At 34.8% G+C, this 13,422-nt stretch overlaps 1 protein-coding gene across 1 annotated transcript; it reads left to right on the forward strand.

Moving 5' to 3' along the window:
* The first annotated feature begins 10,915 nt into the window (after positions 1-10,915).
* Positions 10,916-12,644, forward strand: LOC128549394 (uncharacterized). Its single transcript, XM_053526033.1, has 2 exons — positions 10,916-11,092; positions 11,258-12,644. The coding sequence occupies exons 1-2, from the start codon at positions 10,916-10,918 to the stop codon at positions 11,759-11,761; spliced, it is 681 nt and encodes a 226-aa protein (XP_053382008.1). The 3' UTR covers positions 11,762-12,644.
* Positions 12,645-13,422: the final 778 nt, after the last annotated feature.

Below are 13,422 nucleotides of genomic sequence, written 5' to 3' on the forward strand. Positions count from 1 at the left end.
CAAGTTTGGTTAAAATCAAATCATAAATGAAGGTGCTATTGTACAGACAAGGTCAAAATAGTTAATTTTGGCCCTTTCAGGGGATATAACTCTGGAACCCATTAGGAGATCTGACCGACGGACGCACTGACGACGAACGAAGGGTGATCACAAAAAGAATTTATTTATTTATTTTTTTTTTGGGGGGGGGGGGGGGGGGGGGGGGGGGGGGGGGGGGGGGGGAAGGGGTGTGACCAGGTGTGGGTACACAACTTCACATGTTTATAATAAATGTTCATGGAAAAGAATGAAAGAAGTTTTATGAAATTCTATGGGTTGGTTTGTTATGTACAAATCTGTAGATTTTCAAACAATTAAAGGGCAATAACTCTAAGGAAAATGGACCAATTGAAAAAAAAGAAAGACAGACATCATCGAAGTATGTTGGTTCATATTTATTTCAAGTTTCATGAAATTTTACCAGCTAGTTACTGAGAAATGGCTGCGGACGAACACATGAAAGGACGGACAACGCCATTTCAATACCCCCCTACCAATTTCATCGGCGGGGGATAACAATTGTTCAAAGTTTCAAAGCCACATGTCAAATAATTTTGACAAAACGTGGACTTGTACGAAAATTGTACCAATTTCCAAGTCCAAAAGAGCCATAATTCAGCCAAAATACTTGACAAAGTTATGTACTTTGCATACAGATAGAGACTGTTGTAATAAACAAGTGATAAATGTTTCAAAGCCATTATGTCAAACAATTTTCACAAAATATGAACTGGTACTAAAAAACTTAACCAAGATTTTAAGTTAAAAGGGGCCATAATTCAGCCAAAGTCCTTGGAGTCCTACTCGAATCAGTCACCTTGGCCAAATACCTTAGCGTGGATTTATCAAATAACCTGTCATGGGACGGCCATATCAAAAGGTCAGCAAAGAAGGCAAATCAAACATTAGCATTTCTGCGCAGAAACATAAAGGTCAAATCTGAACCCCTCAAGTCCATCTGAAGTGTGATCATCCTATACCCAAACACTCATAGACCAGATAGAGGGTGTTCAGAGACGGGCAGTTTGTTGAGATTAAGGCTGACTACCGTCAAACCTCCAGTGTCACAGACATGCTACAATCCCTCAACATTCGTTGATTTTAAAGAATTTCAATAAATTCAATCTAGAGCTTGGGAACCAGTATTCGGACAGGACCAGTTACCAGACACATGTAATAACCACTTTATTTCGGCGTTATTCACGACATTGTTTCATCTGGATCATTTGGAAGTTTGTTCTTCATGTCTACAACAAACCACTATATTACAAGACTGTATAATGTTAGGTTTTATGATGATATCTCACCTGTGTTTACAAAACAACTATCTGTCTCAACGGGACATGAAGATAGCATTGCGCAGTAGTTTACACTTGTCGGGGTATCAAGTGGGGCAGAAATAATTAAACTACATATTGATTGTCTGCTGATAACATGTGCTACTTTTAATTTCATGTTAATAGTTACATAAAATGCAGGGCTGTCGATTTTTGCACTTATTTTATTCTATATCTATTGGAATCATCAAGAATTCGTGTTAGAAGAAATTCGATTTTTTTATAGTCAGCTTCTATTTACTTTCATAGCTGCTATTGAAAAGCAGATTATCTTTCATGTGAATTATTGGAGAGATTATTGATAAAGAAATGTGTAACAAGAGCTGTCTCCATAGGATGACACATGCCCCCAATGGCACTTTGAATGAATAGTTATGGCTGATGTTAGAGTTTAGGACCTTTGACCTACGGACCTGGGTCTTGCGCGCGACACGTTGTCTTACTGTGGTACACATTCATGCCCAATAATTTTAAAATCCATGCATGAATGACAAAGATATGGACCGGACATGCCCATCAATGCACTATCATGAAATATGACCTTTTACGTCTAAGTGTGACCTTGACCTTTGAGCTACAGACCTGGGTCTTGCGCGCGACATGTCGTCTTACTGTGGTACACATTCATGCCAAGTTATTTGAAAATCCATCCATGGATGACAAAGATATGGACCGGACACGAATGCACTATCATGAAAAATGACCTTTAACGTCTAAGTGTGACCTTGACCTTTGAGCTACGGCCCTGGGTCTTGCGCGCAACACGTCGTCTTACTGTGGTACACATTCATGCCAAGTTATTTGAAAATCCATCCATGGATGACAAAGATATGGACCGGACACGAAAATTGCTGACAGACTGACAGACCGACAGACGGTTCAAAAACTATATGCCTCCTTTCGGGGGCATAAAAATAATTTAATTACTTATTTCGATATCAAAATAACAGCAAAACATCATCAAAATATTTGTCCGGCTACTGGTTTGCAGTGTTTCAGATTAACTTTTGAACTTGGTAGCCAGCTGGGCTCCTAGACTGAAAATTTTGGTAGACCAGATTGAAACTTGGTTGCCCAGCTATTTGAATGGTATAATTGGGAGGATAAATACTGGATTATAATAATGACATATATAAGCCGGTCAAACCACCATTGCATAATTTAAGACAAGGAATTTTATTATGCTATCTAAAATGAAAATCAGTACTCTTTTTTTAAAGTTATATAAAAAGGAACATACAGTAGTAAAATTAGTGACAGTCTCTTTTAAGTAAACTTCATGAACACAACAACTGTTAGGTATAGTGTGAAATATCAACAGGTCACTATAATACCGGTAAGCTCTAATGAAAGAGCTGTTTATGAACACATCATAGTAACTGCTAATAACCTGTGTAAATAACTTCCTACAGGCACAGCTTTGATGGGAGGTTTGGAAACACCTTGAATAAACTGCCACAGTTTAAAAATACAACTAAAAACTGCACGTTTCACTTTTAAAACTTGTTACATGGGCGCTGTCATGACATCGGTGTCAGGGTTCTTGGAAATGTTTAATTCTGCGTATTTGTAAGCATACTTTTTGGAAAAGGACACCAAAATATTCCAACCATGATCCCCCGGGGCACGTAAAAAAATGTTGAATGCGTAGCTTACTGATTACACAGAAGAGCTAGCATGTCAGAAGCTATTTCACCTGTCAGTCAAAGTTAATGTGACAATAACTGACTCACTTTGTTTCCCCAATGGATGGATACAAAATATATTTCAAACACCGACATGTATGGTTCGGTCATTTCAAGTATAAAAAATATTCAAATCAATGCAAAATTTGGACATTCTGATGCAATTACTGCGAAATCATTCAATTTTGTCTGCATGAAATTTCATAGTTTTGGCCAAAATGGCTGTTTCATGGGGACGTAAATTCATGGATTTTCAATCAAAAAAATGTTTTTCATGATTTCCACAGGAATAGATCTAGTATATCATTTTGTTCTAACATGTGAAACCTACACGTGTCAAACAGCGCTACCATGGTTACTGAATTTGCAATCTACGCCGCAGGAGATTAGCAAGTGATCATGTGCCAATTAACTGTTGACCGCGTTATCTATAATTATAATTTATACGACCCCTAATTTGCAAAACTTAATGAAACTGTGAAATATTCAATAAGAAAAGTCGGCGTCAATTAAAAAGTGTCAAAACTGTAGCATCTGGGATACAGTCTTGCACAATTAGCATTCATAATTGAAACAAATATAAAGTTCATCACTTGATCGTTTAAAGAACTAGTTTTTTTATTGCAAATTAAAAAAAAAACTGTTATAGATTTACTGATTTTATGTTCCGTACATGCCTGTTGTTGAATGCGCGTCTGCATCTAAAATTACAAGCTGTTGAACTTGTGCATGTGGTATTTTCTGCCGAGAAACATGTTATGTAAATTGGGTAATAATGCATCGGATGCAAATCAGGCAATTAATTTATAATATCTAATAGTTCCAAAATAGTAGTAGTTTACTACATGTCAGTAAATATAAACATTGCAGAGCAGGGCAGAAAAAATCATATAACAGCCACAGCAAAGTGTGGTTGGCATGTGCCTCTACGTCAAACGGGTAAATGTCTTAATGAAATAGTCGGTTTTGTTCCGACGCATACCTAGAGTCACTAGACCTATGCTCGCCCAGGCACATGCTCGCCCACTTTTTAATTTAATGCCAGATTGTGTAATAAAGATGCAAACTTTTATCACGTGTTGTTTATTTTTTCTACCCTTTGTGTCCCACTTTCTGTCCTAATTTTTGAAGAGTTTCCGGTTCCGTTCTAGGTCGACAGCAGACGAAAATAAAAGTGAAAGTGAAATCAAAAGTGACCGAGAAGAAACATGACTTAAAATAAATATTTTCAACAAGAGGGTCATTGACCCTAAAGCGCTCACCTATGTATAAGGCTTTAAGTGTGTTTGTATAACGTAATGGTACAAGTATTGATAGGTTTCCACTGGGCGAGCACTGGTCCTGTCCACCTGGAAAAACAATGAAAACAGTATAGTGGTGTAACGCCTGATTTCAAAGTCCTGGATGTATGCGTTTACTTTAAATTGGGTCATTTGAATGGGGCAATGCCTGGGTAGAACTAACGACGCAAAGAAGTTGCTTTACAGTATTACAACAAAAATATTGCAGTTATAACGCCTTTTCTGGGCGAGGACTGGTCCAGTAAGTTTATGTTTAAACGCTGATGGAGCCTCCATAAACTACACAAAAGCTGCAGGTTAGTACTGCCGCATGCACACAACTACGGACAAGACGGGATGGCTATGGTGTCTTTTTTGGCGCCACTGAGTACAATTTACATTACTGTGGACAAAATTTGCTCGTTGGGACTTAATTTCGTGGTTGAGCTGAACAATTTATGGAGCCGAAATATGAAAAATTGTCCGGCTACTAGTTCTAGCTACCATAACTTAACTGACGCTGTTTTTATTTTCTGATGGTCGCGTCCATTAAGTTACGGCGAATCCCCATTTGGTCAACTAACCAGTCTCAAACCGCAACATCTTGCACAGTCTCTCGTGAGCAACTGATGACGTCATGCAACAGTTCAGAGCACGTAGTTTTTTTTGAAAATCAAGATCAATATTTCACCTATTTGTGAATTTAATTTAATCATAAACATGTTTAACCCTGATCAATGGCAGACAAAATATTGCAGACAGCGATACCAATTTGAAACTTGTGTTCAAATTATGTTGCATGGATTATTTTATGCCAGATCAAAAGAAAAATGGATTAGAAATATTGTAGTGATTTAGGTTTATAGGTCACTTCCAACAGCCTTGCTGTTGAGTTAACCAGGATTTAACCCAGTTAACCCAGGATTTATTCTTTCCCAGGATACTTTAATATTTTGAAGTAAAAGGTGAACCCACTGCATTTCATTTGATGAAATTATTGCGTGACAGATTTTCTGGCACCATTCCTGGTTAGGTTCCAGTACGGGATTCGTTTCAGCTCAGAGATCCGTAACAGCATATAAATGTTACGCGCATATAGCCAATCTGCGCATTTGGTAAATCGCGCAGCGCAAATAACCAATTTGTTATCTGCGCAACGATTTGTAAATCGGGCAACCTTATATATTTCTTATATGCGCAGGGTAACTGTCTTGCGCGTTTGGTAAATGAGTCTGCGCTTTTAACATATGGATGATATCTCCCGGTAAAATTGAATATCATTAGAGGGTTAGACTTGTAGGCCTACATAAAACAGTTTGATTTTAAAACTGACGGTGATCAGGCACGCGTAAATGTGTGAATTGACTGTGCTTAATTTGTAAAGAACAAGAAAAACAGTTTTTAAAGTAAATGAGCGTATTTATGCGGTAATTTCAATGAGATGCTCACGTCCCTGGTAGTTTATGGACTAAAAATTTCTGTTGACGACGGTATTAAGAGTCATTTGTCATAAGTGTTAAAAAACTTCAAAATGATACAAAATATCCAAAGTATATTTAATAACACAAGTTTTTTCATTTATTTTTTTTAACTTTTAAACGCCGTAGCCTGTGCGGGATGTCGATCCCGCGCTAATATCAAATCCTGAAATGACACCGATATTTCAAATATATATTGATCATTTCTTACAGATCGTATTGATATTTTTTAATGTTTTGTAGTACAAAAGAGTAATTTTCGCCAGAACGTGAACGAAATTTTGTTGCTGCGCAAGATGTGTCCTGCGCTAATAGAAAATCTGGAAATTACTCTGATAATATGAATAACTGCCATAAACCATGCTAACTTTTACATTGTTTAACAATTACAGACTGATACTGCAAATCTAGGTTTTAAAAATGTGTCATAAATTTATTTCAACATCAGTAAGTTCATGGGAGTCAGTCACCAGGTTTCAATATCTGCAGTATGATACAATATGCAATAAAGCTTAAACATGCGTGAAGGTGTGATTTCCTTCAGATAGCCACATCGTCCTCTCTATTCTTTTTATAACTAAAGTATTTTTATTTCATTCGATCACACGCAGTCATTTTATACCGGATATAGAACATAAAGGAGACTTACATAAAAGACTGAATTGCCACACACTTACCACAATTCACCATATCCCTTTTTTCATCATATTGAAAAAGCGCAATTCTTTTTTACCAACGTGAGCGTATCTCTTGACACGGCCAAGATTAAAAACAAAACAAAAATAAGTAGAATTAAAAGACGATTCTTTCAGATCTTTTATACTTATATCATTTATTAATGTTTTATAGTGAGACAGGTAGAATAACTAATAAGTCTCGTCAAAATGTGAACGAAATTTTACATTTTGTAGGTGCGCAAGATGTGTGTCCTGCGTTAATAGAACTCTGAAAATTACTCCAATAACTTGAATATCTTTTATAAACCATTTTAACTTTTACTTCGTTTTTCGATTACAATCTAAAAATGTAGCTTTTAAAAATCTGAATATAATGTTTCATCCGTAGCCTGCGCAGGATGTTGTTCCTGCGCTAATAGCAAATTATGAACTGACGCCGATATTTCAAACATATTACAATTCTAAAAGATACTATTTATGTAACTTCATAAAAATGTTTTGGGAGTAGAAAAAAATAGAAAGAAGCGTGATTTCCGTCATAACGAGAACGAAATATTACATTTGTTATCTGCACAAGATGTGTTTGCCCTGCGCTAATAAAAAATCTGGAAATAATCCTGATAACTTGGGTATCTTTCATAAACCATGCTAACTTTATCATTGTTTTGTGATTACAGGCTGAAATTGTAGCTTTTGCCAAATGAATATTTTGAATCATCTGTATCCTGCGAGGGATATCGGCCCTGCGCTAATAAAAAATCTGGAAATAATCCTGATAACTTGGATATCATTCATAAACCATGCTAAATTTAATTTTGTTTTATGGTTACAGACTAAAGTTGTAGCTTTTGCAAAGACAAATGTAATTTTAATTCTGTAACCCGCGCGGTTATGACAGAAATCACTCTTTTTCTATTCATTTTTTTACAGTATTCATTTGAAAGTTATATAAATAGTATGTTTTATGAATGAAATATATCTGAAATACAGTGTAATTTCAAACTTTGCTATTAGCGCAGGACCGACCTCCCACGCAAGTTACAGGTGTAACATTATAGATCAATTTAGATTTGTAAAAAAAACTATAGTTTTAGTCTGTAATCGTAAATCTAAGTAAAAGTTAATATGATTTATAAAAGATATTAAATTATCAGAGTAATTTCCAGATTTATTATTAGCGCAGACACACATCTTGCGCAGATAAAAAATGTAATATTTCGTTCTCGTTATGACAGCAATCACTCTTTTTCTAATCATTTTTTCACAGTATTCATTTGAAAGTTACATAAATAGTATGTTTTATGAATGAAATATATTTGAAATACAGTGTAATTTCAAACTTTGCTATATGCGCAGAACCGACCTCCCACGCAAGTTACAGGTGTAACATTATAGATCCATTAAGAATTGTAAAAAACTATAGTTTTAGTCTGTAATCGTAAATCAAAGTAAAAGTTAATATGATTTATAAAAGATATTCAAGTTATCAGAGTAATTTCCAGATTTATTATTAGCGCAGACACACATCTTGCGTGGATAAAAAATGTAACATTTCGTTCTCGTTATGACAGAAATCACTCTTTTTCTAATCATTCTTTTACAGTATTCATTTAAAAGTTACATAAATAGTATGTTTTATGAATGAAATATATTTGAAATACAGTGTAATTTCAAACTTTGCTATTAGCGCAGGACCGACCTCCCACGCAAGTTACAGGTGTAACATTATAGATCCATTTAGATTTGTAAAAAACTATAGTTTTAGTCTGTAATCGTAAATCTAAGTAAAAGTTAATATGATTTATAAAAGATATTTAAATTATCAGAGTAATTTCCAGATTTTCATTTTGTGCAGGGCACCGAACACATATCTTGTGCAGCTACAAAATATAAAATTTCGTTTACGTTTTGATGAAAATTAGGCCTACTCTTTATTCTATCGATTTTATACTATAAAATAATAATAATAATATAAATAAGATCTGTAAGAATTTTCTTTTAATTCTGTGACTTTTTTATTTCATCTTTTATCTTAGACATGTTGAGAGATATGCTCCCGTTGGTAAAAAGAATATTATTGTGAAATTTCATGATATTTCAATATAATAAAAACGATATTTTGCTAAGTGTGTGCTCGGGTGAAGTAGAAAATTATAAAAATACCAGAGGACGACGTGTGCAAGCTGGAGGAAATCACACCTTCACGCATGTTTGGGTTTTATTGCATCTTATATAAGATCGGAGGTATTGAAACCTGGTGGCCGACTGCCGTGAATTTACTGATGTAGAAACAAATTTATGACACATAATTTAAACACCAAGATATTCAGCATTTGACATCTATATTTATTAATAAATTGACCAACTGCATGATTTATCAAACACGAAATGCAAATTTCTGATATATAAAGTTACATTTGTTATTTGCGCTGCGCATTTGGTAAATCGCACAGATTAAATTTATCCTGCGCAACGATTGGTAAATCGTTGCGCATATAACCAACGTACAAAAATTTGTTATATGCGCTGCGCGTTTGGTAAATAGCGCAGATTGGTTATTTGCGCTCAACATAAACATAGATAGAGATCTCCGAGTCTGAGCTATCCGGCTACTGGTTCCGAACCAGTACTGCCGTTGTTTTTTTAGATCGGGTGCTTTTAAGTATGCTGAAACTTTGCCCCATGCAGAAATTATCGTTACTTTATCTAAATTCACAACGTATAAAATACATTCAAAGTATTCTAGCGAAGTACAGATATTTACTTGGTCAAATTGAACCCTGTCCTCCATATTTGTACTCTCACACGAAATAGCACAGCAATATCGTTGTCGTCGCAGTCGGCACAAAAAACATGTTGCGAGTGTTCAGACCAGGGGCTAATCGTGACCCTTTTTTCTCAATACATAGGAAATCAGAGCTAAGAGGTCTTTTGTTGAGATAGTAAATGCGAGACAGTAGACATTTAGAAACATATCTTTAAAAAAAAATATCAGACTAATTTTTGTGTACTTTAAAGGAATCTTAAACATGATAATTTATGAAATGATAAAGGGAACGAAAAGTAAATCTGAACAGTATTTTGTTAGACATAGTGGATCGCGATGTTCTATCAAACCAAAGAATTTATCAATATTTATTCATTGATTCTTTGATCAAACGTAGTGAATCATAATGCGTTCACTAATGTCTGTTTGTTTGAAACAAGAAGTAAAAATAATTATCTAGATTTAATAGGGAACAGGCATAAGTGAAAAATAATAAGCTACAGTTACTGTATTGTTAATATTTAGAAATCATCATACTCGGGAATATTTCACATCTGTTCATCGTACATAACTTAATTTTAAAAAAAAAACGTGAATGTTAAATCATACTATACAAGAAATACCATTTACTGTACTATGCCAAGGAATGCTCTGTCTGAGTGAGAAGATAAATTTAGTAGAGTGAAAACAGATTGAAACTGGTTTATATTAAAAATATCAGCTTTGTCTGTGTTACCATATTACAGTGTACCGTTCGAAAAATGGGAGTATGGATGAGTAATGTTATTCAATCCTAGTAAATACCAGGTCCTTAATATTTCTCGAAATAAACATCCAGTACAACATGATTACATACTGCATGGCCTGATCCATGAAACAAATAAATGCAAAATATCTTGCTGTAGACCTTTCGAATGACCTCTCTTTGACACGCATATTAACAAAATCTGCACAACAATAAACAGAACACAATGTTTCAAAAAAGCTAACATCCAAACTAAAAAACAAAAGGATTACAGGAACAACATACAAAACTCTTGTCAGGCCTCAGATAGACTCATCTTAAGTCTGGTCATCCTACTTAGGCACGAACTTTGGCAAAACTTCCACTAACATGCTCGTTGTCAGAACAAATACTAGTACAAGGGGGGAACACACAAAAACAATTCAAGCCTTGAGCCAAAGTAAACACAATATTATGTCAAAATGGAATAGAATTAAGGATATTCCAACAATCTCATAAAAAACTGATTAATGCCAAATTGGGAAAACAAAATACAAATGGGCCCAAAGAAGAGGCAACGCCTAGCATCTAGATGATGTTCAGGCTTCGATTCTACATGAACTACACTAAACTCAACATTAACAAAATTGAAATGTTGCAAAAAGAAAAAAGAAAAGAAAAAATGAAAAATATGATAGACACATAACAACTAATCCACATAAAAAGCAGACACGATCGATTTCCCTAATAAATCTAACTTATTAAAGGACTAGGAAAGCCTGACAACACATTGATTGTATATGAAAGCCATCCTCAAGCCTTTCATAACGTTGAAAGTATTTTTAAAATCGGACCACTATTGAAAAAGATATAGCAGTTTGAAATTCAGGAAAACTGCTGATCATGGAGGCTGCCATTTTGTGTGTTTATGACATCATTTACACACTCATTACCATCACCTCCAAAAGTGTCGTCGTTCGTCGTCGACTTTGAGAAGGGTCTCTGGAAGGGACTTCGCAGTGTGTTTGACGACCCTGTCATACATGGTTGCTCCTTCCACTTCAAACAGGCGCTGTACAAGCAGGTCCAGAAAAAAGGGCTCACGGTAAGCAAGTTAAAAATCTATAATATTAAATATTAAATATTATCTGAATAGATTAAAATTCAAATAATAATAATATGTTCATTACATAGTATCTGTTAAATAAATTCAAGTTATAACGTTTTTCTTTGTTTGTTCTTAAATAATCATTTTTTTCTGTATTTACAGCACGAGTACGAGCAGAATGGCAGCGTTTATAATCTCCTACGAAAAGTCTTCGCTCTGCCGTTCCTGCCAGCCGACGACATCGCCGATGCCTTCCAGAAACTGAACGAAAAGGTCGACGCTTCCGCCGTCCGTCTCACAGCGTACTTTAATTATGTCAGAGAAACTTGGATCACCAACACAATGTGGCCACTTCCATCCATATCGGTCTACGGGCGCAGCATACGGACAAACAATGACGTGGAAGGATGGCACAATAGAATCAACCGACGTGCAATGAAGAGTGGGCTGCCGTTGTACTTGTTGATCACCCTGCTTTACACAGAAGTCAGCAATGTACCTACGCAACTAAAACTAATCAAGGAGGGGAAGCTTCGACGCCACCAACGAAAACAACAGGACGCGAAAATGAAACACCTCAACGACCTTTGGACGAAATACGGAGAAAAGACAGTGAAAGCAGGATACATCCTGAAGCACATTGGCGATCTGGCGCTTCCAATCTAGTTAAATTAATCCCCAAAGGGCTGTGACTGTGAACAAAGTGAACTGTGATTTTGTTACTGAACGAGGGATGTGACTGAACAAAGTCAGTGATTTTGTTGTGTTTGTGTTTGTAAATATTTAGATAAATTCATAAATGTTTTATGTAAATATATTGTATATTCTTGTTCTATGTGTTTGAAAAAAATATTGCTCTGTGTTCTGTTCTAGTTCATTTCATAATTGCTTTTGTACACTAAATCATTCAATGTTTAATTGCTAGAGACACATTTTGATTTCCCCCGTACAGAGAACAAAAAAGGGTCAATATACATTTTCAGGAAAAGGCAGTGTTTATGTATATATGTTTATAATATAATAATTCTCAAACCACTTAGTTTGTATATATTATATCGTGAATTTGTATTTGTATATCATGTTATGTGTCCATTGATAGAAAATAAAGGTCTGTCTGTCATTTCATAAACGTTTCGTGTAAATATTCTTGTTCTATGTGTTTGTAAATAATATATGATTGTTCCGTTTCAGGTAATCATCTCATGGTTGCATTTAATTGACATTTCTAAACTCGATTTCGTTGTTTAGATATTCATAAATGATAAAAATCTTGTCTTAGTCTTTGTAAATATGATTGCTGTTTCATGATTTCATAATTACATATAACTTGATATATCTAAAAGTTTCGATTTCGTTGTTTAGATGTATTCATTAATGTTTTTATGTAAATTTAATTTCTTTAAAATTTTGTTCCATGGTACATATGTTGATATTATACAGTTCCATGAATCGTTTAAAATGTGATCCGTTATGATTGTTATGTAAATAATAATAAATAAAAATAAAATTGATTGAAATAAACCTTTTTCTTTTCTTCGCTTAACGATCTAGTGAGTTGTGATCCAAGATAAAAAAATCCAAATGGTCCGAATCGGCCGACAAATATGCTTATTACCTACTCTTATTACGTGGTCCGAATCAGCCAAAATATATGCACATTATTTACTTTCTTTCAAAGTTAAAATATGCACATTATTTACATTGTTTCAAAGTATGTGGTCCGAATCGGCCAACAAATATGCTTATTACCTACTCTTATTACGTGGTCCGAATCAGCCAAAATATATGCACATTATGTACTCTTATTTCAAAGTATGTGGTCCGAATTGGCCAACAAATATGCTTATTATCTACTCTTATTACGTGGTCCGAATCAGCCAAAATATATGCACATTATTTACTTTATTTCAAAGTTAAAATATGCACATTATTTACATTGTTTCAAAGTATATGGTCCGAATCGGCCAACAAATATGCTTATTACCTGCTCTTATTACGTGGTCCGAATCAGCCAAAATATATGCACATTATGTACTCTTATTTCAAAGTATGTGGTCCGAATTGGCCAACAAATATGCTTATTATCTACTCTTATTACGTGGTCCGAATCAGCCAAAATATATGCACATTATTTACTTTATTTCAAAGTATGTGGTCCGAATCGGCCAACAAATATGCTTATTATCTACTCTTATTACGTGGTCCGAATCAGCCAAAATATATGTACATTATGTACTCTTATTATTTCAAAGTATGTGGTCCGAATCGGCCAACAAATATGCTCATTATCTACTGTTATTTTTAAAATACGTGGTCCGAATCAGCCA

The sequence above is a fragment of the Mercenaria mercenaria genome, chromosome 2 (genome assembly GCF_021730395.1).
Source record: "Mercenaria mercenaria strain notata chromosome 2, MADL_Memer_1, whole genome shotgun sequence".
In the NCBI taxonomy this organism is placed as follows: Eukaryota; Metazoa; Mollusca; class Bivalvia; order Venerida; family Veneridae; genus Mercenaria; species Mercenaria mercenaria.